Below are 25,052 nucleotides of genomic sequence, written 5' to 3'. Positions count from 1 at the left end.
ATACTGTACAATGTTTAATGATCTTTTGTTTCACATGTTATTTCTACCCAAACATACAGTTTGACACACACACAGCTTCATTTGGAAAACTGTGAGTGGGCCAGTTCTTTATTTTCCTCCAAGTGATGTTACACGATGTCTCCTATTTCTTGACAGCGAGAGAGAGTGAACGGGTGCCAAGGAATACTTTGTAAGAGGTGTTTTGATGAATTTAAGTGTGTTTAATAAGGTTAAATGTGTTCAGAGTGTGTGGGAGGGCTAAAACAAGAAGCATCTTTAAAAAATGAGAGACTTCTCGGTTTCCTCGAAAAGATCATATATGTCATGTCTCATTTCTTGACAAGAACAGAGAGAGAACAAGTACTACTGAAAAAGCAAAACATTTTTTTTAATCATGTGGTCTCTATATCTTGGCTTTTGATTTTTTTGTGGGTACGTCTAAGCGAGTTTGACGGTACTTAAATCCCGAAATGAGTCAAAAACATTCACAGGAGCCTCATAAGCACTCGGCGTTTCATTCGAGGACACCCAGGAAGAGAATTCTTCTTTTCTACAGAAGAAGTGGCACAATTCATTCAGATTTTACGGGAGTGAAGGAAACCATTTGAGAAACTTGTTAACTTTAAATGTGTAATTAAGATACTTGGATTTGTTATAATTTCTTTTTCCAAGTACTCCATAACTATCCAAAGCATTTTTGGATTGAAAATAAAGAAAGGTGGCAACGGAATTACTGCAGTGCATTTTAGCAACAAGCTGCTTCGTGGTCCAATTAATTTGCTCTCAATTTGAAATTAAAAATGTAGTTTATATCATGCAAAAAAAAAAAATCAAAGAGTACGATTTGCTGATACCTGCAGAAAGCCTGTCAAAATCACATGTACCCCCTGAAGTGCCTTGAAGTGCCCGATTAGAGAACCGCTGCCCTAGTCAAAAAACTGCCTGAGAGGGTCCAAGTCAAAAAGATTCAGGTGCACTTCTACCAGTCCTTTTGCTTTCTTCTTTTCATACAGCTGTTCGAAACCACATTTTTTCAAACTAATACCACAGTAACTCTGAGTCACCGATACTGATTCTACGTACTGACAGCACTAATACGTTTGATACACAGAAAAAAAAAAAAAGAAAGACAGCTATATAGAACAGTTTAGTAATTCTCCTTAAAACAGAAAAAAGTGTCAATTTTCTATTCTTTTAATTCCTGGTTACTGATTATAAAACGGTGTAAAACGAGTAGATACGTTGAAACAAAGCTGGTATCGGCAGAGATACTGGTATTCACTCCTCCCTATGTCATTTTTCGCATGGATTTCAGGGAAAGTTTCATCGAAAGAAAAAACATGTTCCATGATTTAGAGCATGGTGTCCAAACTATGCCCGGGGGGCCATTTACGGCCCACTAGCCACATTTTTGTGGCCCGCAGCATAAGTAAAAAATACATGTTTCACAATGCTACTTTAAAAATAATAAAAAGGTTTGATGATAGTCAGCATTAGGAGTCTCAAACTACAGTGGGCCCCCGTGTCACGAGATTAATCCGTTCCGCGGTCGGGGTCGTAAGGCGAATTGGCCGTATGACGGAAAATCCAAACCTAAGTTAAATAGCTAATGCGTCTAGAACCCCAGGTAAAAACATCAAAATTGTACATAAATATTAAAACCTGGTATACTGGTAGTATAGTAAGTGCTACGTCTATTTAATATACATGTATACAATCAGAAAACATCATAAATAAAAAAATATAGAAAGGATTTATTAACCTTTGAGTGTCGCTTGTTATGCCCATATTCCCTAATAAGGGTTATCTCTAGTTTCCATATAAATCATCCTCTTATTTCTCTCTTTAACATCACTAGCAATCTTGGGACCCATGGCTCACCCTTTCAACATTGAATTAAGCAGTAACAAGTTTTGTAACCACTCACAATCAAACAAAGCTTTACCGTTCCGCCTTTTTGAAAGTGAGGCCAACCAATAGTAGACCACCAGAGCCATGAGGAGACGCCGACCAATAGCAGACCAGCACTGTAGTCATGCGTTGCATGGAAGCAGTTAGACGGCAATAGTAAATAAATGCGATCACCTAAAAGCGCCAGCAGAAGGAGGCAAAACAACAGAAATAAAAGCCAAGTCCCTAGGGTCATGACAGTTTTGGGCGCAAAACCGGAAAAATGTCATGAAGAGGGGATGAAAAAAACTCACTTTTCCACGTCGTTACATGAAAATAACGTAAATCAGGGACGTTGTAACACAGGGGTCCACTGTACTTTATGTAGACAAATGCTTGATTGATTTTGTTGTTGTTGTTGATTAAGTTAACCTCTGAACTTTCCATGTGGAGTTTGCATGTCCACCCCGTGACTGTGTTTCTGACTCAGGTTTCTTCCCACATTGCCAACTAAAAACATGCATGGTATACATATATATATATATATATATATATATATATATATATATATATATATATATATATATATATATATATATATATATATATATATATATATATATATATATATATATGAATGCATGTTGTCATGCGTGTGTGGTGATGTTCGTGTGAGGGTTGAAGGGCCCAACGTACGTGTGCTTCCTACGCCTTGCCTTGCTTTGCCTTCCCCGCGTTTGTACATGGGATGGACGGTGATGTCATAGGAAGTGAGGGGCTGCAGCCTCTTCAGGACGCTGGATGTGACCCCCGCGGGAACCTTGAGGATCACCTCGCGCCCGCCGGCGCTGGGGATGTATTTCAGCCGGTAGTGCAGAACTTTGCCGGGCGCAGGCGCCCACATCACTTTCATGGTGCGCTCGGTCTCCTCGCTCACTCGCAGCCGCCGTGCCTCCGCCGACGCTGCGGGACAAATGGACGGCAGAGCGTTCAAGACGGACCGGAGCGGCCAGATTCTTGCTTTTCCAAATTCAAGAAGTGATCATCTGTGAATGCGTGACCACATTTTCCTTTCCTCCAATAAACTTCCAATAAAAATGGAATGAAGGCTTAACTTAACATGCTGATTCAAACGTTTACAAGAGAATTTTTCGATGTCTAAATGTTTCCTACTCTTCCTTTACTCTCGCCACGTTTTACTGATGGAAAGTGCACATCATCACACGCATCGATGCCACGCTGCGCACGGGCAACGAATGCTCAGTTGATGCTTGCTCTCCATTTACACTTTGAGCGCCATTGACATGAAAGAACGTCAAAGAAAACCCTACCGAGGAGCGCCATCCACATCGATTATGTAATGTAATTTTTGGGTATTGGGCAAAGAAAAGAGTTGGAAAATTTTAACATTCAATCAAATTATTTTGATCATAGATTAACTCATTCTCTGCCAGCCTGGTTAAAATTAGTCTTTGATGTCTGTAGTCAACGGCAGCGAATGAGTTAACTTATTCACTGCCAGGCAAATAAAAATGCATCTTTGACGTCTACAGTTGTTAATGGCAGTGAATGGGCTTTGATCCTTTCAAATATGGTGTGAAAAAAATATGATCTGAATCAAAAAATCAATTTTGATTACGTGAACGCAACTGTCCATTTTAAAATCGTAAACTGTATGCAAACGCCATGTATCGAGATTGTTGCTTTGAATTTAATTTAATAGTGTACATCGTACATTGTTTCAATTCGAAGACGTTTTTTAAAATTCACAAATTGCGGGGGCGTGTTTCTTACCGTCTGTGGTTTCGTAGCCAGTGAGCGGCTCGCTGTCCTTGTGGTCATAAACGGCCACCACCGACACCTGGTAGAGCGTCTCGGGGCTCAGTCCGTCCAACACTGTGTCCGTTTGGTCTCCTCGGACCATTTTCTCTCCGGACTCGTCGGAATATGCCGATTGCCATCTGACGCGGTACATTTTGACGTTCCCGGGGGCGGCCGTCCACCAGGCGGAGAAACTGCGGTCGGTCACGTCTCGGGTGATCAGGTTCTGAGGGGGGCCCACCTCTGCAAGTAGAACATTGAGACAATGAACACCAGCAGGTCAGCGTTACACAGCGTTAGACTTTTTGGGTCCTTTTTTCGTTGTTGTCCACAAAACACATAACATGCTGAAAAGGGATCACTGTGGGACAATTTCGGAATAAGTTGTTTCATGTTCCAAACAATTTGCTCTTAATTTGAAAAGAGGAATGTTGTGTTTCTGTCACAGCATTCAAAAGTATTAAATTTAAAAAAAAAACGAAACAAAACAAGTGCATACAATATTTTGCAAAGTTACTATGCCACAATCTAGCAATAAGTTGTTTCATGTTCCAATAAATCAGCTCTTAATTTAAAAAGAAAAATGCAGCATTCGTGTCGCAACACTGAAAAGCATTAAATTGCTTTAATACTCACCAAAATAACAATAGCCAACGTTTTGCAAAAGAGTCATTAGGACACAATTTCCCAATGAGTTGATTCGTGTTTCAATTGATTTGTTCTTGATTTGAAAAGAAAAACGTAGTATTTCTGTTACAGCATTCAAAAGCATGAAATTATTTTAAAACTTAACAAAATAACTGCATACGTTTTGCAAAGTCACTCTGGCACTATCTTACAATAAGTTTTTTCATGTTCCAAGAAACTTGTTCTTCAGTTGAAAAGAAAAGTGTAGTGTTCCAGTTGCAAAATTAAAAAAGCATTAAATTGCTTTAAAGGGACAGTGTGTAAGATTTATACCTTTTTTCATTAAAAAGGAATTAATAAATGATTTTAAATTTCAAAAACTTGCAAATGAATGTGTTCTTAATGACCAACAGTATGTTTTGAATATAATCATAGGCCGAGTTATCCTTAAATAATATTACATGGTAGCTGGCACTTCTCCGGAGGTCGCCATGTTTGTTATAGCCACGGACAATGGGAAATGCAGCACCTGCAGCACCTCCTGCTGTTCGTAATGAAAAACGGTCAAAATCTTACACTCTGTCCCTTTAAAACTTAACAAAATAATAGCATCCAATGTTTTGCAGAGGAATCATTATGACAGAATTTCTCAACAAGTTTTTTCATGTTCTATTTAATTAGCTCTTAATTTTAAAACAAAGTGTAGTGTTTCTGTCAAGCATTAAAAAAGCATCAAATTGTTTTAAAACCTAACAAAATAACAGCACACAATGTTTTGCAAAGAAGTCACTGTGACAATTTATCAATACGTTTTTTCATGTTCCAAATATTTTGCACTTAATTTGCAAAGGAACGTCCAGTGTTCCTGTTCATAGTATGAAGACCTTTGGTAAAATTTTGCCTTGAATTGCCTTCATGCACCTCCAGGAGCACCCCATTTGAGAATCGTTGCAATAAAGAACATCAAAGAATATAAAAATTACTTTAAAATTGGTGGCATAATAGATTGAAACATCTTTGGAGCATTTGGGCTTGTAAAACTGGTTGAAAAAAAGTTTTTTTTGGTCTCAGTATGGCTGATTTTCATCTATTGCTGGCGTGTTTTGGAAGAAACGTGGTTCGCTGTGTTTTCAAAGGAACTGTGGCGCAAGAATCTTTTCCATGTTACGTACGGTGACAATAAAAACTATTCTGAGACTTTGGAATGACTCGTACCTGCCTCGTCAGACCCTCGATTCCTTTTTCAGACGCTGACCTCACATCAAGTTTGCCTTGCAAAGTTGAAATGCATTTGGCCCGAGCGAGTGCAGCGTAGACACATGCTCGCGTTCCCACAGCATCGGTGGAAAGATGGCGGATGCTTATTATCATCGCGCATGAAATGATTTGTTTTCCCGGCGTGCCAACTGAAACATGTCTCGGGATAAGTTGGCTCGCTGGGAGCCGTTCAAACGCGATGACACTTGAAGATGCTTGAAAATGTGACAAGGCACGAAGTGTGCGTGTGTGTGTTTCCTTGTTTTTGCTGCATGGCGGGGCCCCAACATTCTCGATTTTACTGTCTTTGTGGGGACCTGTTGGACTTGTGGGGACCCCACAGGTTCAGACCTGTTTTTGAGGGTCAAAAACTCACTTTTAACATAAATTCGAATTTGATTTTGGTTTAAATTAGAGTAAGGGTTCAGATTAGGGTTCAGATTAGGGGCAAGGAAATGTATTATGTCAATGGATGTCCTCACAAGTATAGCCATACAAACGTGAGTGTGTATGTGTGTGTGTGTGCAAATAACACATGAAAGATGTCTGGCCCAAGAGAGATGCGTTTGCCTTCCGTGAATCATAAATCCAAAAGAAATAAAAGATGCTGACTTTCACATATTCAATCAGGTGGCGGCCTTTTATTTTGACAGGCAGACGCCGCCGCTGGACCTTCGCCACAGCTTCTGCCATTTTTTATCAGCTTCAAGTGGTGTTGGGAGCCGCAGACAAGTATCACGTGGAATGCCGCATATACTCAACGCCGCATGGAAGAAGTGCCGCCGTGGACAACTTTTTCCAACATCTAATTTGAGACATATTTAAATGCCATTAAGGCAAAAAAAACGGCAACCCGTTGCAACACTTTCAGAGCGCTTTGTCTGTGTGAAAAGAAAAACTTTTCAGAGCGCTTTGTCTGTTTTAAAAGAAAAACTCAGGATCGGCTTGAATATGGGCAAGCGAATTACCATTTGTGAAGTAAAATTGTGAAAAAGTATGAAGAAAAGTATGAAGGAGGAATTTAACTATGGGAATGAATGTATGTACGTACGTACCTACGTACATACACATATATATATATATATAAATATATATATGTGTGTGTATGTGTGTGTGTGTGTGTGTGTGTGTGTGTGTGTGTGTGTGTGTGTGTCTCAAACTTTTTTAAACTCTGTTTTTTTTTTTTTGAATGAATGTTGAATGTTTACCTTGTTTGCCCTTCAGTTGTTTGGTCTCACACTGATTCACAGACAACAAAGACCATTAAAAAAGAAAAAAGAAGAAGAAAAACACACAGATGACTGTAGCTGTTTTGCTGAATGTGTGTGGTTTTTGGCTCCAACTGAGTCAAAGCAGCAAAAAATCCAAACAGTCCATTAGCCGCGAAGCACAGTTAGCCAGTAGCGAGGGAACGTTCAGCGGCTAAATCGGATCAGATGTTTTTTCTCACAACGGGTGGTTAGGTTGTTTTTTTTTTCTTATAAAGCGGGAATACCAGACTCGAGTTGAGTAAACAAAAAAAAAAAACTACAAAAAAACTGCTGGATGTGAAAACGTTGCTAAGTGCCCGCTAAGTGCTCGCTAACTGCTCGCTCGCTATCGCTAACGAGCTCAAGCGGCGAGGCCACGGCTCATCTTTATTTGGCTCCCTGAGGAGAAATTTGTCTTGGAGCAACAGACAGATAAAATATATCGTGGTTCATCTTTGGCGGCTCCACTTAAGATTCACAGATGCTTAATTGCTTTTTTATGTGTTTTTACAGTACGCTGGCGAGGCTTTACTGGAATCCTCAACTCTAGCGGGCTCACATAGAACATATTACAACAAAGACAATTTTGGACTTGAGTTGCCCTTTCATTCTGTTTTTTTTTTTTGTATCTGTTTTCCAGTAAACTCCAATGGAGCATGACAAAAAAAAAGCAAGCATGCTCTGTCTCTTTTTCGAAAAACTCTACCAGGAAGAGTCAAGCACTAAATGTGTTTGAAGCATGGAAGAGGATAAAACCTTTCAAAATGTTTTTATATGGTCTCTCGATTTTGCAGATTTTCATGTGAGTGGCTCAGGAATGCAAACTCCCCCCCAGGAAAAAATGGGGGTTCACTGTACAAACAACCATTCATCAACATTTCATGTGAACCTGAGGGGCATTTGCGGCTGGCTACACATTTTTGTTACCCGCTACACATTCTACTAATAAAATTAAATAGAGCTTACATGTGAAAAGGTTCAAATGCTAACGTAGTGCCGTAACGCTGTCTGCTAATTTCTGTTAGCTCATCTATGGTGTTTCACATCAAATGTTAGCATTAAGCTACACCTCCTGTTAAATAGTTGTAACCAAGTGCCTCTTGGATGAAAAAAAAGACAGAGAGCTGTGCCACCCGTGTCTGATTTAATAAACTTTGGAACTTATATTTGTGGCGGTATCTCTGGGCGTATTATATTATGTAACACCAGAAGATAGAATAACAACGTCTACTTTATTTCTGGCAAGTCTGTTGGAAAACTACATTCGTATAAAACGTAAGAAAACAAAGGCATGCATTTTGCAGAAGTAGTGACCATAACACAGTTTTAGCATTAAGTTGTGTCCGGTTCCAAATCAATAGGTCTAAATTTGAAAAGAAAAATATAGTGTTCCTACCACGCCATTAAAAAACATTAAATTGGATTAGCTTAGCTAAAAAAAACAAAAACAAACAAAAAAAACAATGTTTTGCAAAGAGTCACAAAGAAAAATTTGAGCAATACGATGATTCATGTTTCAATTAATTTGCTCTTGATTTGAAAAGAAAAATGTACTGTTCCTGTCACAGCATTAAAAAGCATTTCATTCGTTTGACTGACACTTGCAGACACAAAGTTAAAATCTTACATATCACAAATCTTACAAATTCAACTCGTATCTCAAAGCACCACTATTATTGTCAAAAGACTTTGTTTTGCAGTGTAGTCATGTAATGAATTGGGTTTTCACTTGGCAAAGTCAACATTTGTATTGCAGTCCAAACAGTAGCTCCTAATAATTCTGAGGCCTGACCCTGATCCTGACATGAGAATTGATCATTTAGCAAAGGGGTTTTGTTTTGAGTTGCGAGAGTGAAAACTGGATGTAGGACCCGCTGGCTGGCAGTGGAAAGTCTGCTGGCCTCCTGCATTGTATAAACTTGGCCAGCCGGCGCACTTCTTCCATTTCAGAACCGCTTCAAGAACCGCGACGAGCTCGAGATGACTCTGCGCTTTTACTGCGGGTGGCCCAGATGCGGGAACAAAAAGCGCCCATTCGTCAACGCCAGTCAAGAGCGACAAAGTAGTACTTGTTTGAATATTGCATATTTGACGTCTACAGCCGTCAATGGCAGTGAATGACATTGGATCTTCGATGTCCACAGCAGTCAATAGCGGTGAATGATTTAATAAAGAAGCAATATCTTTGAGGTTTATAGCCGTCAATGGCAGTGAATGATTTAATAGCGAAACAACTATTTGTACAACTCTTGTACAGCGCATCAGTATTTCTTTTGAAGGCACCGGCAAACACTTGCAACGAGACACTCTAATTCCAAGCAAAACGTGGAAGATGGGAAGTCACGTTCCATTAACTTCCAAGGAGTCACATCAGAGGCCATTCCGCAAGCCTCATTTTTATTTACTCTTGCACAGGTAGCAAAACTATGCACACCCTGTACTTAACTCACTCACAAACCGTGGATGTTTACATTCGTCAGGTGCGCTTTTCACTGCGGTTCTCTAAAGCTTCGAGTTTCATAAGGATCACTTTCCCTCACATTTTCTGTATCCCCATTTCACACAGCACTAGAAAAAAACAAGAGTTTCAAATCAGCGTTTGTGGAAAGCTGAAAATCAGGACCACAACCGCAACTCAAAGTAGAACCGAAAAGATACAGCTAAACATCAAAGTAGAACCAAATCTTGAACAAGAACCAGAAACGTATCTTGTCATATAAGAAGTACAACCAGAACGAAAAACAGAACTTCAACTAGAAATGGAGAACCTGAACTAAAAAGCTGGACCTAAAATGAAAAGTAAAATTACTGTAAAACACAGCTGCAATTTTAAGAATGGACCATTGTGAAAACAAGCTAAATTGTAAAATGGAAATTTTGCAGAATTCAGGATGTTTTACTAGACGTTTACAATAGTTACTTACTACAAAATTGCGGCATTTAACCCCTGGGTGTCCGGGGATTTTTCACAAGCCTGGCCTTATTGGCACCAAATTTGGGCTGACTTTGAAGGGTGATAACATCGTCAAATATCAATATATATGTACTTTCAAACCTTCAAAATGTTCAGAGGGATCAGCCCTATCCATACATATATACATACATAAATAAATATTTTTTTTGGAGTGGAGGAACCAAACTGCTAACCTTTTCTTTATATGCAAAAATTGTAAAAATGCGATTGTAGCAAAAGTAACTATGCTATATATTCATATATATATGAAACTGAAATAGAAATATTTATTTTGTCATAATTAGAGCATTGTGACTTTTGAAAATGTTTGAGTCCAGGCTTGGCTAATCATCAAAGTAATTGAAAGGCTTGCAAATGTCCGCTCACTGTCATATGTCAAATTGCCCGCTGGGGCCTCCCGATGGTTTTGGGGTGTGAACACAACATTTTCTATTAGGCCCCGTTTGTGAGTAGCCGTTGAAAGGATTAATGCAAACATCGGGGGAAATGCATGATAAAACATTGGGTTTTCAATATGTCCAAAATTGACAATACAGTATGTCCAAATTTGAATGGCAGTAAACGAGCTCGTTTGCAAGACAATCTTTGTAATATTTTAGCCTCCTCGTGTGTGTGTGTGTGGTTTTTTTTTTGTATGCTTTTCCTTTGATATCACACATAAAAAACATCAAAAGCCCAGAGTTGGGTCAAAATTTCCCCCAGGAACAGCAAGGTCCACACAAGATATGGATAATTATTTTTTTGCAAAAAGTATGACTTAAAAATACATTAAAACTGAATATTATTATTGATTTATCTGCCAATTATTTTGTTACATAATCAGATGTATCAGATAGAAAAAAAATAATAATCATTTTGGCCCCGATCGCCCTGCCCTAGTTCAAAGTAGCACTAAACTAACACAAGACCAGAAACTGATCTGGACGAATCAGAATGAGACCCAGAAGCAGAACCAGCACTAGACTCCACCAAGAATCACAACCAAGGCTTTAGCAATTCTGATAAGGACTCAAACGAGAAACAGAACTAGACGTAGAAAACCATGCTGTCGTGAGCACAACATTCCAGGACAGTTTATCCTGATTTGGGCTGCACATTTGCACATTTGGAGCACACATCTGACAACTAAAAAAGACACCAACAGAGACAACAACAAAAAACAACAACATAAATTGTGTCCCTTTGTTGGTATCAATTAGCCAAAATAATTTGGACTTCTCAGCAGCTAAGATGTTAAATGGCAACAAGAGCGTTGAACAAGGGAGCTAAACGCTAACAGAGCTGCTTTGTGTGTGCGTTTGTGTATGTGTGTATGTGTGTGTGAGTGTGTGAGCGTGACGTCATTGTGTACAAACGTTGTACACAACATGCAACAGTAACGTTAGCAACCGCACTAACAACAGCAAAAGCATTTTGGCCAGTCGCCATTCCTTCATCTAGCACTTTAGGTGAGAGCTGATCAGGTGTGCTGCGGGAAAAGCTCCGCCTTGACTCAAAAAAAAAATTAAATACAGTATATCGAAATTTTGTTATTATTTTATTACATTTGGCCAAAATTGTAAGTTAGTTTAATCAGGATGGGCGAAAATGTTTTTTTTACAATCTATATTAGGAGGCAACAATTTTACCACCTGCTGTCCATAATCACGTTTTTGCAGGGAATGCAAATAAGCCATTATTGGTCATTACCTAAGCCCTCAGCAACTGTGATTTTTCATTGTCATTTTTCATTTAAAAGTCGAAAAATGGCCGTCCCCGAGACAGATAAAAACAGGTGGAATTTGCAGCTTTATCTTAATTCCACAAACACAAAAATAAATTAGAATGCTGTGTTTAGGCTAGTAGGGCCACATAAAACTTTTTTTAAAAGAAATTTCAGCGGTTGAGTTTCCCTTTACCTCATTCAATACAAAAGACATGATTTTACGTTTTTCAAAACACTCAATCCCAGCTACTCAAGTTTTGGGCAATTGAATGAGTTAAAACATTTTTCCACTTGCCGTCGACTGAAAATGACATCATATCTGGTGAGGTTAACGACCAATAACAGCTCATCTGGTTTGTGGGTTTGGTCATGTGACGAGAGCAAAAGTCTTGGGTGCTAGCTCACCTTCTTTGGTGGTTCCTTGCGTCTGCAGGGACGGTCCAGAACCGGATCGGTACTCGGCGTTGACAGTGACCAGGTAGGTGGTCCTTGGCCGAAGACCCCGCAGCACCAGGGTGGGTTCGTCATCGACCGTGGTGGCCTCCTGCTCAGCTCCTTCCTCGCCGACGGGTCGATAGGTCAAGCGGTACCGGAGCACGGCTCCTCGCGCCGGCTGCCAGGATACGCGGAAGCTGTCCGTGGTCTCCTGGGACACTCTTATGTTGCGAACCGGACTTTGCTCTGACAGAGACAAGAAGACATTTTTTTTTCTTAATATGAAGCACAAGGCTCAAGTGACGGCACAAAAACTGGGACAAACCTTCTAAGGTGGTCTCGTATCCGACAAGGGGTAAACTGTCGCCTCGCTCGTACTGAGCCGAAACGTTGACTTGGTACCGGGTCAGCGGGGTGAGGTAAGGCAGGATGGTGCTCAGCGTGTCACTCGGGACCGAAATGGACACCGAATGGCTGTCGGGAATGTCATAGGGTCTAAACTGGACCAGGAAGGACTCCACGTCGTTGGCGTCAATCTCCCACGAGGTCCGGAAGCTTCTGGAAGTCACCTCAGAGAAGGACAGGTCTCTGGGCTGGACCAGACCTAAAAACGACACAGTGCAGATTCAATACTGATCCCAGGTTATGATATCAAGCTGATACCAGCTTGATTTTATGGTATTGGGTACTTGTGGAGGCTGCCGATACCAGTCACTAATACAACGCCACCAAAAAAAAAATCTGACAATGAGTAAGTGTTTCTCTGCAATAGTTGTGGCAAATGTTGGGATCAACCTGATATTGGCTTTATTTTAAGGTATTGGGTCCTTGTGGAGGCAGTCGATACCAGTCATTGATACAACACCCCCCAAAAATCTAAATGTGTACTTGTATAGGCCGCTGTTGCAGGTACCTATGCCACAAAATAAGGCTGGCTTTGGCATCGATTTGGATACCTAGTATTGGTACTTGCCCATCTCAATATAATATGTATTTAAATATGCAGTAAAAATAGGAATCCACGCATTAATGAGCAAAAAAAGTCATAAAATAGCGAATAAGAACACAGAATTATTTTGATGAAATATCATTTTTCTGAATTTATACTTGGTGATTATTATTGTAAGTAGGGATAGACCGCTTATCAGCATTGCTATTTGACATTTGTCAATGGTGAATCAAAAAATGAACTGTGAATACCTGTATCTAATTGTCAACTAAAAAAACTGAAAAAATTGTATTTTATTCATTATAATTTGTGTTAATTAAGTGAACTCATTCACTACCATTGACGGCTATATACGTCAAACATCCATTGTTATTGGGCAGGCAGTGAATGAGAAAACTGTGACTGTAAATTGCTGGCATAAATCCAAAAACAAAAATGCATTACTTGCAGTAATCTGCTATTTTGAGGGAAAAAAATCACTTATTCACTGCCGTTGAAAGCCATATATGTCAAATACCCATTTTATTGGGCTGCCAGTGAATGTGTTAACAATTAATCTGTATTTTAATTTTTTTTGTGCTCTAATTTAAGATCATTTATGCTCTAATTTTGAAGGAATTTATAGTAAAAAAACAACTATAAAATAAATCAAGAAACCGTCTTTAAATCAACAAAATAATATATTTGAAGGTTTTTGGTTGCTATTTAAAAAAACTTTGTTTAATACTTATTTGAATCATAATTATCTTGTTTTAAACTCTTGATTGATAATCAATAGATATTTTTCCCTATTCTTCAACTTGCACTTTCCACAAATCATCTTTATTCTTCATTTCTGATTGAAAAGTTTGGCTGGTTTAGCTGATTTTTTTGTTGACATTCCCAACACTCTTGCGCAGCACCTTCTAGTGGATGCAAAATGCAACCCCAGCCACTACTGTAGCTTCTATTCTATGCGCCTAATAATGCATTGCCCCTGACATACAGTATGAAAACAATTGGAAAATATGCCATTCATTGAAGGTGCGCCTTATAATGCGATGTGCCTTATAGTGCGGAAAATGCGGTATTATACTAATATTCATCTCGTACGACTTTTAACGAAGCTCCATTCGTAACATAGTAACGTTGGAAAGGCAATAGGCAGCTAAAGTCTTCCAAATGTGTCTGCCAGCCATCAGGCATCAAAAGACATTTTTTTTCTGTCCTCACGGACATCACCGCAAACCATACGAGCGTAGCGTTGCTATGCAGACAAACACGCCTGAAAAGAACAACAGACCAATGAGAGGGGAAAAAAAAAAAAAAAACAAGCTTCGTGTCATGAAGACAGATGTCGTAGATCTACACGCGATAGATGTCGACAGACATATGTCCCACATGTAAGTGAGACATGCAGCCAGTCATGTGATAGATTTACATTCGGGGCACGTCACTCAAAAGTGCTACTGTCAAGTCGCTGTTGACAGAATATCATTATATATAAAAAAAAAAAATATATTACATAATGTGCCGTTCCAGGGAATGTGAGTCAGAGTCGCTCCTGGCAGAGCAGAATAGAAAAAAAAAGCGCAGACGTTGCTTGTCGGGACTTGAGGAGCAGATGGCGGCCCGGAGGAATGCTCGTTATGCTCCGTTTGTTTATTGCCTCGACGTGTGTACCCTGCGCACCTGACGGACGGCTACACGCAGTGAAAATGGCTGATAGGACCGCTTGACCCTGGTGTGACCTTTGCACAGGCTCGCAGGTCAACATGTGGGCAAAACATTAAGCCTGACGACTTGGGCTCAGACATACAGTCGGGGTTAGTTTTCAGGGAGTGGGAAAAAAAAACATGCAGAAAATCGATCACAGATTCTTCAGCACAGTTTAAACAAGTCAACTGAGAGTCCAATTGGATATGTTGTTCTAAGTCACAATTCAGCCGTTAGCATTTGTCCGCTAAATCATGGATTTTAAGTGTGTTTGTAAGCTGAGCCGTGATTGGTTGTTACCTGAGTCCTGAGCACATGTGATGTCATTTTTAGTCAAAAACAAGAGACAAAATGTTTTTACTTAAAGGTATTAATTGTACATTGAAAAATAATTTACCTATCAAATTAATTATGAACAAAATATTAACTATTTACTAGTGAAAATGCTGCAATTGCATCCTGACCCTATTCTACTTACTACTTACTACACATTTTTCCGACAAAGACATCACATGTAACGGTCACCATAACATTGATGCTAATTTTAGCCCATCTATAGCGTTTTGTATTACAGTATATATTAGAATTAAGCGAGCAGACCTGAAAGTAAACATTACGTACTGTAGTTTCATTGATCTTTTTGGTGCTAGCCTACATTAATGATAAAAAAATTCTGTTCTAATAAGGCTCAGGAACGCATACGCAGCATTAAATAGATAGAAGATGAGTTGACTCACGTTTCTTTTGGATATTGCGTAGCTCCTGCTCGATCCTCAGGCAGATGGACTGCGTGAGCTCCTTGGAGATCCTCTGGAAGGCGTCAAAGTCCTCCACAGTGTACACGTGCGTCTCGGCCGGCGAGTTGGCGATGGCCTCCAGCTCGGAGCGCACGGCGTCCTTCACACCCACGGCAAAGATCTCCACGTCGGCGTCCCTCAGCTTGGTGGCGGGCTGCTGGAAGGCGTCTGAGGACTTGCCGTCCGTGATGAGGATGGTGACGCGAGGCACGTTGGGCCGGGCACCCTTGGCCAGCTGGAAGATCTTGTCCCTCACGTAGGTCATGGCCTTGCCCGTGTTGGTGGAGCCGCCCCGGTAGGGGAAGGAGCGCACGGCCTTCAGAACGCCGCTCAGGTCCGAGTGAGTGTTGAGCAGGAACTCGGTGTGCGGGTCTCGGCTGTACTGGACCAAGCTGATCTGGACCTTGTTGGGTCCGATGTCGAAGGTGTTCACCAGAACCTCCAGGAAGGCTCGTACTTTGGCGAAGTTGGCCAGACCGATGCTGTAAGAGCCGTCCACCAGGAGAACCACGTCGGCTTGGACGTCCACGCCAAGAGAACACTCTGCAAAAGAAGACCGGCGCCGTCTCGTCATTGGAGAAAATGGAATGGGATTCGCTGCTTGACTAACAATTGTAATTCATGCAACCAGTCAACTCGTAACATTTTCTAGAGGTGTAATGCGAAGAAAAACTTGGAAAACATGCAGGACACAGGCTCTCAGGGACTGGAGTTTGACGCTTCAGGATGAGGGTGGGCTCTCCTTTCCCACATGAATGAATATTAATATTAATATTAATGTAGGTCCGGTCCACTTGGGAATAGCGTTTTCTCCATGTGGCCCACAAGCTAAACTGAGCTTGACACCCCAATCCCGATTCTTGAAAGACGTAAAAACACGTCTTTGGGATTGAATGAGTGGATTTCTTTTCGATCACTTGAAGAAAAATAAATTGACTTCTCCAAACTTTAAAAAAAACATTGACAGTTGTGTTTTTATAAGTCCAGTTAGAGTGGAACTGTGTTCCTAAATGTATCATTGAGAAATCCTGACAAGATGGACGATGCGGACTCACCCACAGACACTTTGACGGGCTGAGTCCTCTGCAGAAGGACGGCGGGCTCGCTGGGCGTCAGGCCTTTCAGCGCAAACAGGTTGATCTGGTACTGGGTCTCCGGAGTCAGGTCTCGGACGGTCACCGAGGTTTGCGTGCTGCCCACGTACAGCTCTTGCCGCTTGGCCCCCGCCACCAGGGGGATCATCTGCACTTTGTAGTTCGAGACGTCGTCCGGTGAGGCGCTCCAGCTCAGGCTCAATGTCTTGGAGGACACTTCCTCCACCTGAAGGTTGGAAGCGGGCTCCACAGCTGCGTGGATCACCAGAAAACGTTTCAAAGGGGCAAATTTGAAAAATATGAAGGGTGGGGCAAAACTGACCTTCTTCTCCGCTGACAAGCGAGCTGAGTTGCTCCTCCACCCCGGCGCACACCTGACTGATGACATCCCGCTGAACGTTGCGGATGTCATCCGAGGCAGCCATGTTGAAAACGTGACCCCAGGAGGGAGTGGACGCCAGCGCCCGCATTTTGCCCACGTCGGCTTGCTGGGCGCCTGCAAAGGCAACACACACGTGTGAGTGTGTTTCTATTCCGTTACAAATTCAACAAAAGCATCGCGACCCTTCCAGAAATGAAAACTCATATGGGGAGATTTGATTTCAAGCATCCAGTTGTTCAGACCACCTTCAAAATTGTCTCTTGTCCCAGTCACATCGTGGAAATATCAACAGAACCGTTTTAATGGTTGGACACGTTTTTTTTTTTTTCCCCATGAAAGACCAAAGTATCATTTCATCAGTGTTCCCCCCACGAAAAATTTTAGAATCAAATACCTTAAAAAAAAAATGACCTCACATTTCGAAAAATAAGACAGCTTTTATTCAAGAAAAATTAATCAATTTGGACTTAACACTAAATTAATTAAATAAAAAATTATATTAATTTAGATTAAAACATATTTTAATATAAAAATATATATTCATATAATATATATATATATATATATATATATATATATATATATATATATATATATATATATATATATATATATATATATATATATAAAATTGTAAATAAATAAATAAGAGTATCAAAAATCTAAATGTGCATATAAAACATTGCTATATAAAAGTGTGCATTTTTTATAAGTTTAGTGCCAATATTTTTTCCCTTTGACTGAAAATGATTTTCCAAAAATCGGCCTCATTGACTGCCAATAATTGGCACCCAGACTGAATCCGATGTAATGTGTCAAATTATTTAGCATTTTGTTCACAGGATGACAAAAAAACACAACAAATAAACCTCATACTCCATTGGTTTTTGTCCAAATGTAATACCTCGCAAAATTAGTTTTGTTTTTTGTTTTTTTATGGGACAACACTGAAGAAAGGACACTTAGCTACAATGTGTCCGTTTTTTGGATGCCCACCTTTGCCAAACTGAACTTTCAATGACCAACGTGTGAACAATAAACAGCTTTTACCACACCTGCTTCCCATTTACACCTTGTAACAGTGACAAATCACATGATGGGAAATAGATAAGTCAGCCAAATTCTGACATTTTCCCTTGGGGGTGCACACACTTTTGTTGCCTCTGGTTTACTTTTACAATAAATCTACATTTGATATTGTTGCAAAATATCATCTGTTCATTCTTGCCTGACTCAAATATTTACAAAAACGTGAGGGTCATGCTCACTTTTACTCAGATACTGTCAATCTTTTTGGGCCTGGAAAAGATATATTATCTCGGATTCGACAATTAACCTAAATGGACTGTAAATGTGTTTCTGATTGTTTTCATGTGAACGTCTGTACATGTGTGTCTGTGGTTTTTGCTATCCCGAGTTTTACTGTCTTTGTGGGGACATCTTGGACTTAAGTGTAAGGGGACCATTTTGGTTGACCTCCACGAGTTCAGACCTCTTTTTGAGGCTCAAGACTCGCTCTAGGAGTCTGGGTTTTCATTCGGTTTTGATTAAGTTAGGGTAAGTGTTAGGTTCAGGCAATCTGTTGTGATGGTTAGAGTTAGGGGCTAGGAAATGCATGTCCCCACTATGGTAGAGAAACCTCCGTGCGTGTGTGTGTGTATGTGTGTGTGTTGTCGGGTGATGAGAGCCCCCTTCAGGTTGTTGTTTTATCTCTTCCAGCTGAAGATGAGCTGAGTGTTTATCTCAAGTCGGTCGCTATGGCAACACAGCCCTTTGTGTATATGCGTCCACTCGGCGTGTGGAAAGTGTGACGGCGTTCACATTCCTGTTAATGCCGGAGGAATCCGAGCACGATTGCGCCATCGCCAAGAAGGAGAAGACGAGAAAGTGCGTACCGATGACAAAGATCTCCACGCCCTGGCTCTTCAGACGCTCGGCCGAAAGTTCGGCGGAACTGTCCCAGTCGCCGTCATCGGTGATGATCAGCGCCACTTTGGGGAAGGATGTCCGGGAACCTGCCGCCTCTGTAAAAGTGTTGCTCAGCAGGTAGTCCAGCGCGGCGCCTGAAGAAGAAGAAAATCCTCATCAGATTTTCCTACATCGAATTATGAAAGACATCAGAATAACTCATTGACTGCTGTGGACGTTTAAATTCGGCAACAGGAATCCAAACATTGAATTCCACTGACGGACATATTCGTCAAGTTTGTTTATAAGTGGGTAAGCCCGTCTGTGAAATTCAGCTTTATTATTCACTGGAATTACTAATAGATGCCAGTAGATGGCGCATCGATGTGGATTTTTGAGCTCAGCAAAGTTTTGAAAAGAAGCCACAAATTAGGGAGTAGATCTGGAGTGATGATTACGAGTGATGAGGGAAAGACATTCGGAAAAAGTTTGACAGATTTTGGCACCTGATACTGTGTTTGTCGTGATGTTGAAAAAAGACGATGCGGTTCACGTAGTGCCGAGGTGTCCAAACTATAGCCCGGCCCATTTGTGACCCGCCATTCACATTTTTGCGGCCCACGGCATATGCTAACAATGCATTTTCATGTGTTACTGTATTTAAAAAGAGAGATAAAATAAAAATACAATACAATACAAAAAATCCTAATTTGTCTCATCATCGTTAACAAAAAGCCTTGAAGATTCTGAAAAATAACTCAATTATATATAAACTATGATAAATATTCTGTGTAATTGCTTTATTGAGTTTTTCTTCATTTCATAAGTTTAAAAAAATGATGTGGCCCTTATATCTCCTTTTTATACCTTTCCTTTTTTATTTTCCTGGATGAGACCCACAAAGGAAAAAGTTTGGACACTCGTGCTGTAGTGACAGTTGAAAAATCAATAAAAATCATAAAACAATACATAAATTCGCATAAACTGGGTAAATATTACACCCGTTTTTCTACAGGTAACACACACAAATATGAGAAGAATGAAAGTAGTTATAAACCCCATTAATTGTACCTCGCAATGCATTCTTGGAACCAAAAATGTAAATTATTTCATTTTGAACAGTGTATTTACTCTTAGCACCCGAATAGAGAAAATCTGCATATAAACGAAATTTAAATGAAATTCATTGCGACGAAACAAATGCTATTTTACTCATGACTATTTTTTAAATAAACTGATTAAGCAATCAGATGTTTTTTTTTCTGCTAAAAATCGGCCTCGAAAAATCCGTATCAAGGCAAACATCTTTAAACACAAGAAGAAGTTTAGGAATTCAAGCTATTACCTCTTGAACATGCACAGCTGTCAACTGAAAGTCATTCCTGGTTATCATCCACATCATAAAACTGACAGAGAAAATACCAAGATGTAAAAAGCTGTCAACTTGGCAAAAAGCACTTACTTTGAAGAATCTTAATTATAAAACGTTTAACATAAACATAACATAAATAAACCTTTTGATGTTTTTTGTTTTTTCAAAAAGAACAGTCAATGTGTCTTTATAATACGGATGATTTACTGTAAGTAAAAAGGTAAAATTCAGGAAATCAATAATAAAATTCCAAACGTTTGACTAATGCATTCACTTTTTTGAGACATTTTTTCCCCATCAAAAATATGCACCTTGACTCAATAAAAATAGGGGAACGGCGCTTTAGATGCGCTCATTATTTAAAATGAAGGCTGTGCCACTAAATGTGTGTAAGTGCAAAAACAGATGCTGAACATATTGCTGACCTACTTCTTCTTTTAAGACGGCTCATAAAAGGAGCACTATAGAAGGGAAATACATCTACTCACTGGACACTACATTAGACTCAATAACACTCACTTTTTCATTTTCCCCATGAGATATTGAGCGTCGCTTCCCCTCCACTAGATTTATCACCAGTATGTTTATTATTTATTTTGACTATTATGTTTTGTTTTTTTACACAAGTGTGCAAGCTTCCTGAGACCTATCCTATTGATTTGGGTCTTATATTAGACATTGTTTTGAGGGACACACACAGAAAGATAGAAAGACAAAGGGCCCTTTTTTTTTTTTACATTACATTACATTCTCTTTAAAAAAAAGTGATTAAAAATACTGCTAGGTCAATGCTTTAGGCTAAAGGTGATGAGGTCATTTTTCTTTTACACGTCTTTGTCAAGTATCAAATCATTTTACTGCAGTGGTATCTTGACTTACAAAATTTCTTCATTCCAGAAGTCATTTTGTAACGTGAATTTTTCGTAAGTAGATGCGCTATTTACATGTGAATAGCCTAATCCGTTCCAAGAACCCCAAAAACGTTCTTAAACCCTTTACATTCAAAATATTAATTGTAGTTGATAATATGACTGCATGCAGTTCATTTATTTGCCTTGAGATGGGGCTGGTGTATTATTTGTTTTATTTGTGTGTGTTTATTTTACATTTCTAGTGATCTTGGCGTCATTTAAAAGTCTCCAGAAGCAATTATATTTATTTGGGGATAATTTTGAGCATGTAAGTTTACCTAAGTTCATTTTACGGTAAAGCGAAATACTTCCTGTGTTATGCTAACACTGCTAACGATGCTAACATCAGACGCGACAGCACGCTAGTTAACTAGCAATTCAAGAGGAAGTGTTCAGCAATTTGTTGTGTGTTTCATGAGAGTCTTGTTCAAGCGAGTGTTGGTGTCTCGTGTCTCATTATACACCAACAATTTTTCCTTTCCTGTCCTGAATTTTCCTTCGTAACTAGAGACAATATTCTTACGAAGAAGTGCTTTGTAACCTGAATTTTTCATAACAAGAGACATTTGTAAGTAGAGGTACCACTCTATTTTTTTAACATAACTTAGCGGACCATGTCAATGTATTTTTTTTAGGATACGTGTGGGCCACAAAAATTTGGATGGCGGGCCCCAAATGGCCCCCGGTCTGTAGTTTGGACACCTCTGGTCTACTTGATATCTTTTGACTCTTAGGAGCTATTAAGTCCTGGAGTCCTCAGTAGAGGGCACCCTGGCTTTTCCAATCATGTCTCATGTTTGGGTGGGATGCAATTCACTTTGCCATCTTGCTGATAGACAAAACAGACACAATTAGTAGGGTTTTTTTTTTTGTAAGTATGTATAAGTATGCAAGATGTAACTTACCATAATAAATGGGGGTTCATTGTACTGCATCTCCCCAAGAACTGTTTCTAATATTTTGATGACAGGTAAATAAATAGTAGTGCAAGTTTATTGAACTCATTCACTACCACTGGCAGCTATGGACGTCAAAAGTACTTTTTTTCCCAAGCTGGCAGTGAAGGAGTTCATAAAAAGCGAAAAGATTGGAAGTACGGGTACCTGTCCTGGCGTTGCCATCGCGGATGTCCAGCGATCCGATAGCACGCAAGAGGGCGGGTCGGCTCAGGTGCCGGTCCAGCGGGAAGCCAGCAGGGGCGCCGCCGTCATACTGGAGTACGGCCACGCGGGTTTTGCCTTGGCCGATTTGAAAGGCTCCGGCCACGGCCGCCGTCAGGCTGCGCACGTGCTTAAAGGCCGCCCGATCCGAGGTCCAGGACCCGGCCAGCAGGAAGACCACGTCTGCCACGGCGCTCACGGGGCATTCTGGATGTTCCAATGTGAACAAGAACACAACAACTTTGAATGTCATCCATTCTGAATTGTACTTTGCAGCAGTAATGACCTTCGTAAATACTGTATGTTCAAGTCACCTACTTGTAGTCTAAATGCTAAAAAGATAGCTTTTTTTTATATATAATGCTATGTTTTTAGCATTGTGTACTTGCAAATACGTTGAAATATACTTTGTAGGCTAAATGCTAAAAACTGATTTTTCTCCCACATTTTTAGAATTGTATATTTGCAAGTATATCTGAATGTACTTGTAGGTTAAATGCTAGACACATAGCGTTTTTTTCCCATAATGCAATATTTTTTGCATCATGTACTTGGCAAATATGTTCAAAGTACTTGTAGGTTAAATCCTAAAAACATATCATTTTTTTTACATAACGCTCCGTTTTTAGAATTGTGTAAGTGCAAGTACATCTGCACGTAGTTGTAGGTTAAATGCTAAAAACAAAGCATTTTTCCTCATAATGCAATATTTTTTGCATTGCGTACTAGGCAAATACATTTGAAGTACTTGTAGCCTAAATGGTAAAACCCTAACTTTTTTCCCACAATGCTACTTTTTTAGCATTGGTTTTTCGAAATGCGTATTTGTACTTGCAAATGTACTGACAGGCAAAATGCTAATACCGTGGCATTGTTTCCCATCATGCAGTTTTTAGGGTTGCATACTGGCAAATACATTCAAAGGTATTTAACAGCTAAATGGTAAATAACTACGCGTTTTTTTCCTCACAATGCTGTTTTTTCGCATTGCATAACAGCTAGTACATTTGAATGGATGTGCATAAAGCATTTTGTCTCCCATACTGCCATGTTTTTAGCATTGCATACTGGCAAATATGCCCGAACATAGGTATAGGCTAAATGGTAAATAACTAAGCAGTTTTCCCAAAATGTTGTGTTTTCAGGATTGCATACTTGCAAATACGTAAACCGAGCACCCAGCCTGGCGCCCCCTAGAGTCCTCTGAGACTTTTAGCGTCTGCCGAAATGTTGGTTCGCTCTAAACAGTTGTCGAGTTGTTGTGATGATGTCATAGCTCCAGAGCTCATCATCTCAAAATATTTTTCCACCTTCATAAGACCTAGTCCAACAATTTGCATTGGCGCCACAATTTTTTTTCCATTTAGTTAGCATTTAGTTTACAAGGTCTTTGAATATTTGCAAATACAATTAAATGTACCTTATTTTCCGCACTATAAGGCGCACCCTCAATTAATGACATATTTTAACTTTTTCCATATATAAGGCGCACTGGATTATAAGGCGCATCCTCAATTAATGACATATTTTAAAAACTTTTCAATCACAATATAGTAATACAAGAGTAATAACAATAATAACTCTAAACTCTCAATAGCATAATAACTCAATGTCAATATGACCAACCTTGTTCAACTGTAAACCCACAAAAAAAAACAGGTAAGGCTTACTTTATCAGTTCATTCCCCATCTATGAATCCCAATCTCAATATTGATCCATATATAAGGCACACCTGATTATAAGGCGCACCATCAGCTTTTTAAAAAAAATTAAGGCTTTTATGTGTGCCTTATAGTGCGGGAAATACGGTAATATTCTAATGTATTTCAATACATTCAAAGGTATTTTTGCCGTTCAAAAATATTTTTTCCAGATTGGTAGCTCCACGCTATGATACTAGCTTTTGTTTTTTTCCACATCGACGACTTGCAATCTTTAGTACAGGAATGATGCAACTTACTTGCGGTATCTGCGTCCGGTCTTCTAGAAGGTCCAGCTCCAGATTCGACTGCAAATTTCAATAGGAAGAGTTGAGAAAGGAAACAAGATTTTCCAACACACTTGTGGAAAAATGCTACTAGTAAGGGACGGTCATGAATTTCCTCCGATATTTGTAAAGTGCAGCAAACTCAAACTCACTTGTGATCTGTCCCGAAACTGGAAGACTCTCTTGGGCTCCAGCGTAAGCAAAGACACTAACGGTGTAGTCCACGTCTTGAATGAGGTCGGAGATGGACGTGAACGTGGCCGATGACGCCAATGCAAATTCTTGGACTAACTCTCCTGAAAATGGAAAAATAAATGGATTAATAAGCCATGACGAGATGACAGCATAACGTCGACACGCCGACTGTTTGAAGTGAACCGAGATTTTTGCAGTTGCTAAAGGATTCCAGGCCTCTAGGGGGCGTCACATGGAAAAGCTAGCATTTTAATATTAAACAAACAGCATTTAATGTTACTACATACAAAAATTGTAAGAGTAATGATGTTTTCATTATTTATCGTTCTTACATGTTAAATCCTTTTTCAGCTTTTAAGTCAACTACGTTCCATTTTTTAAATGTTATGGAAGGCTTGCTACACTTCAAATTATCGAAACTTTGTGAATACAGTAACTTGAAAAACAAAATGTTATTACGACAATAAAATTGAAATTAAAATTATATACAGTATATATATTCATATATTCATATATATATATATATATATATATATATATATATATATATATATATATATATATATATATATATATATATATATATATATATATATATATATATTAGGGATGTAGAACAGATTTTCTAATAAATTATTCCTA

At 39.5% G+C, this 25,052-nt stretch overlaps 1 protein-coding gene across 1 annotated transcript in view; it reads right to left on the bottom strand.

Annotated features, from left to right (window-relative positions):
- The window catches only part of col12a1b (collagen, type XII, alpha 1b), a 101,742-nt gene that overhangs the window by 72,936 nt on the left and 3,754 nt on the right, over positions 1-25,052 (bottom strand). The window contains exons 3-13 of the mRNA XM_088403185.1: positions 24,368-24,511; positions 24,189-24,236; positions 22,171-22,434; positions 18,772-18,939; positions 16,817-16,990; positions 16,456-16,746; positions 15,341-15,943; positions 12,285-12,563; positions 11,930-12,205; positions 3,685-3,954; positions 2,587-2,853 (exon numbers count right to left, since the gene is read on the bottom strand). Coding sequence (XP_088259311.1) covers positions 2,587-2,853; positions 3,685-3,954; positions 11,930-12,205; positions 12,285-12,563; positions 15,341-15,943; positions 16,456-16,746; positions 16,817-16,990; positions 18,772-18,939; positions 22,171-22,434; positions 24,189-24,236; positions 24,368-24,511 — 2,784 coding nt within the window. The remainder of the gene's footprint in view (positions 1-2,586; positions 2,854-3,684; positions 3,955-11,929; positions 12,206-12,284; positions 12,564-15,340; positions 15,944-16,455; positions 16,747-16,816; positions 16,991-18,771; positions 18,940-22,170; positions 22,435-24,188; positions 24,237-24,367; positions 24,512-25,052) is intronic.

This window comes from Hippichthys cyanospilos, chromosome 20 (assembly GCF_059441005.1).
Source record: "Hippichthys cyanospilos isolate Australia breed blue-spotted pipefish chromosome 20, RoL_Hcya_1.0, whole genome shotgun sequence".
Lineage (NCBI taxonomy): Eukaryota > Metazoa > Chordata > Actinopteri > Syngnathiformes > Syngnathidae > Hippichthys > Hippichthys cyanospilos.
The sequence above is the reverse complement of the archived record's forward strand: the minus strand, read 5'-3'. Positions and strand labels throughout refer to the sequence as shown.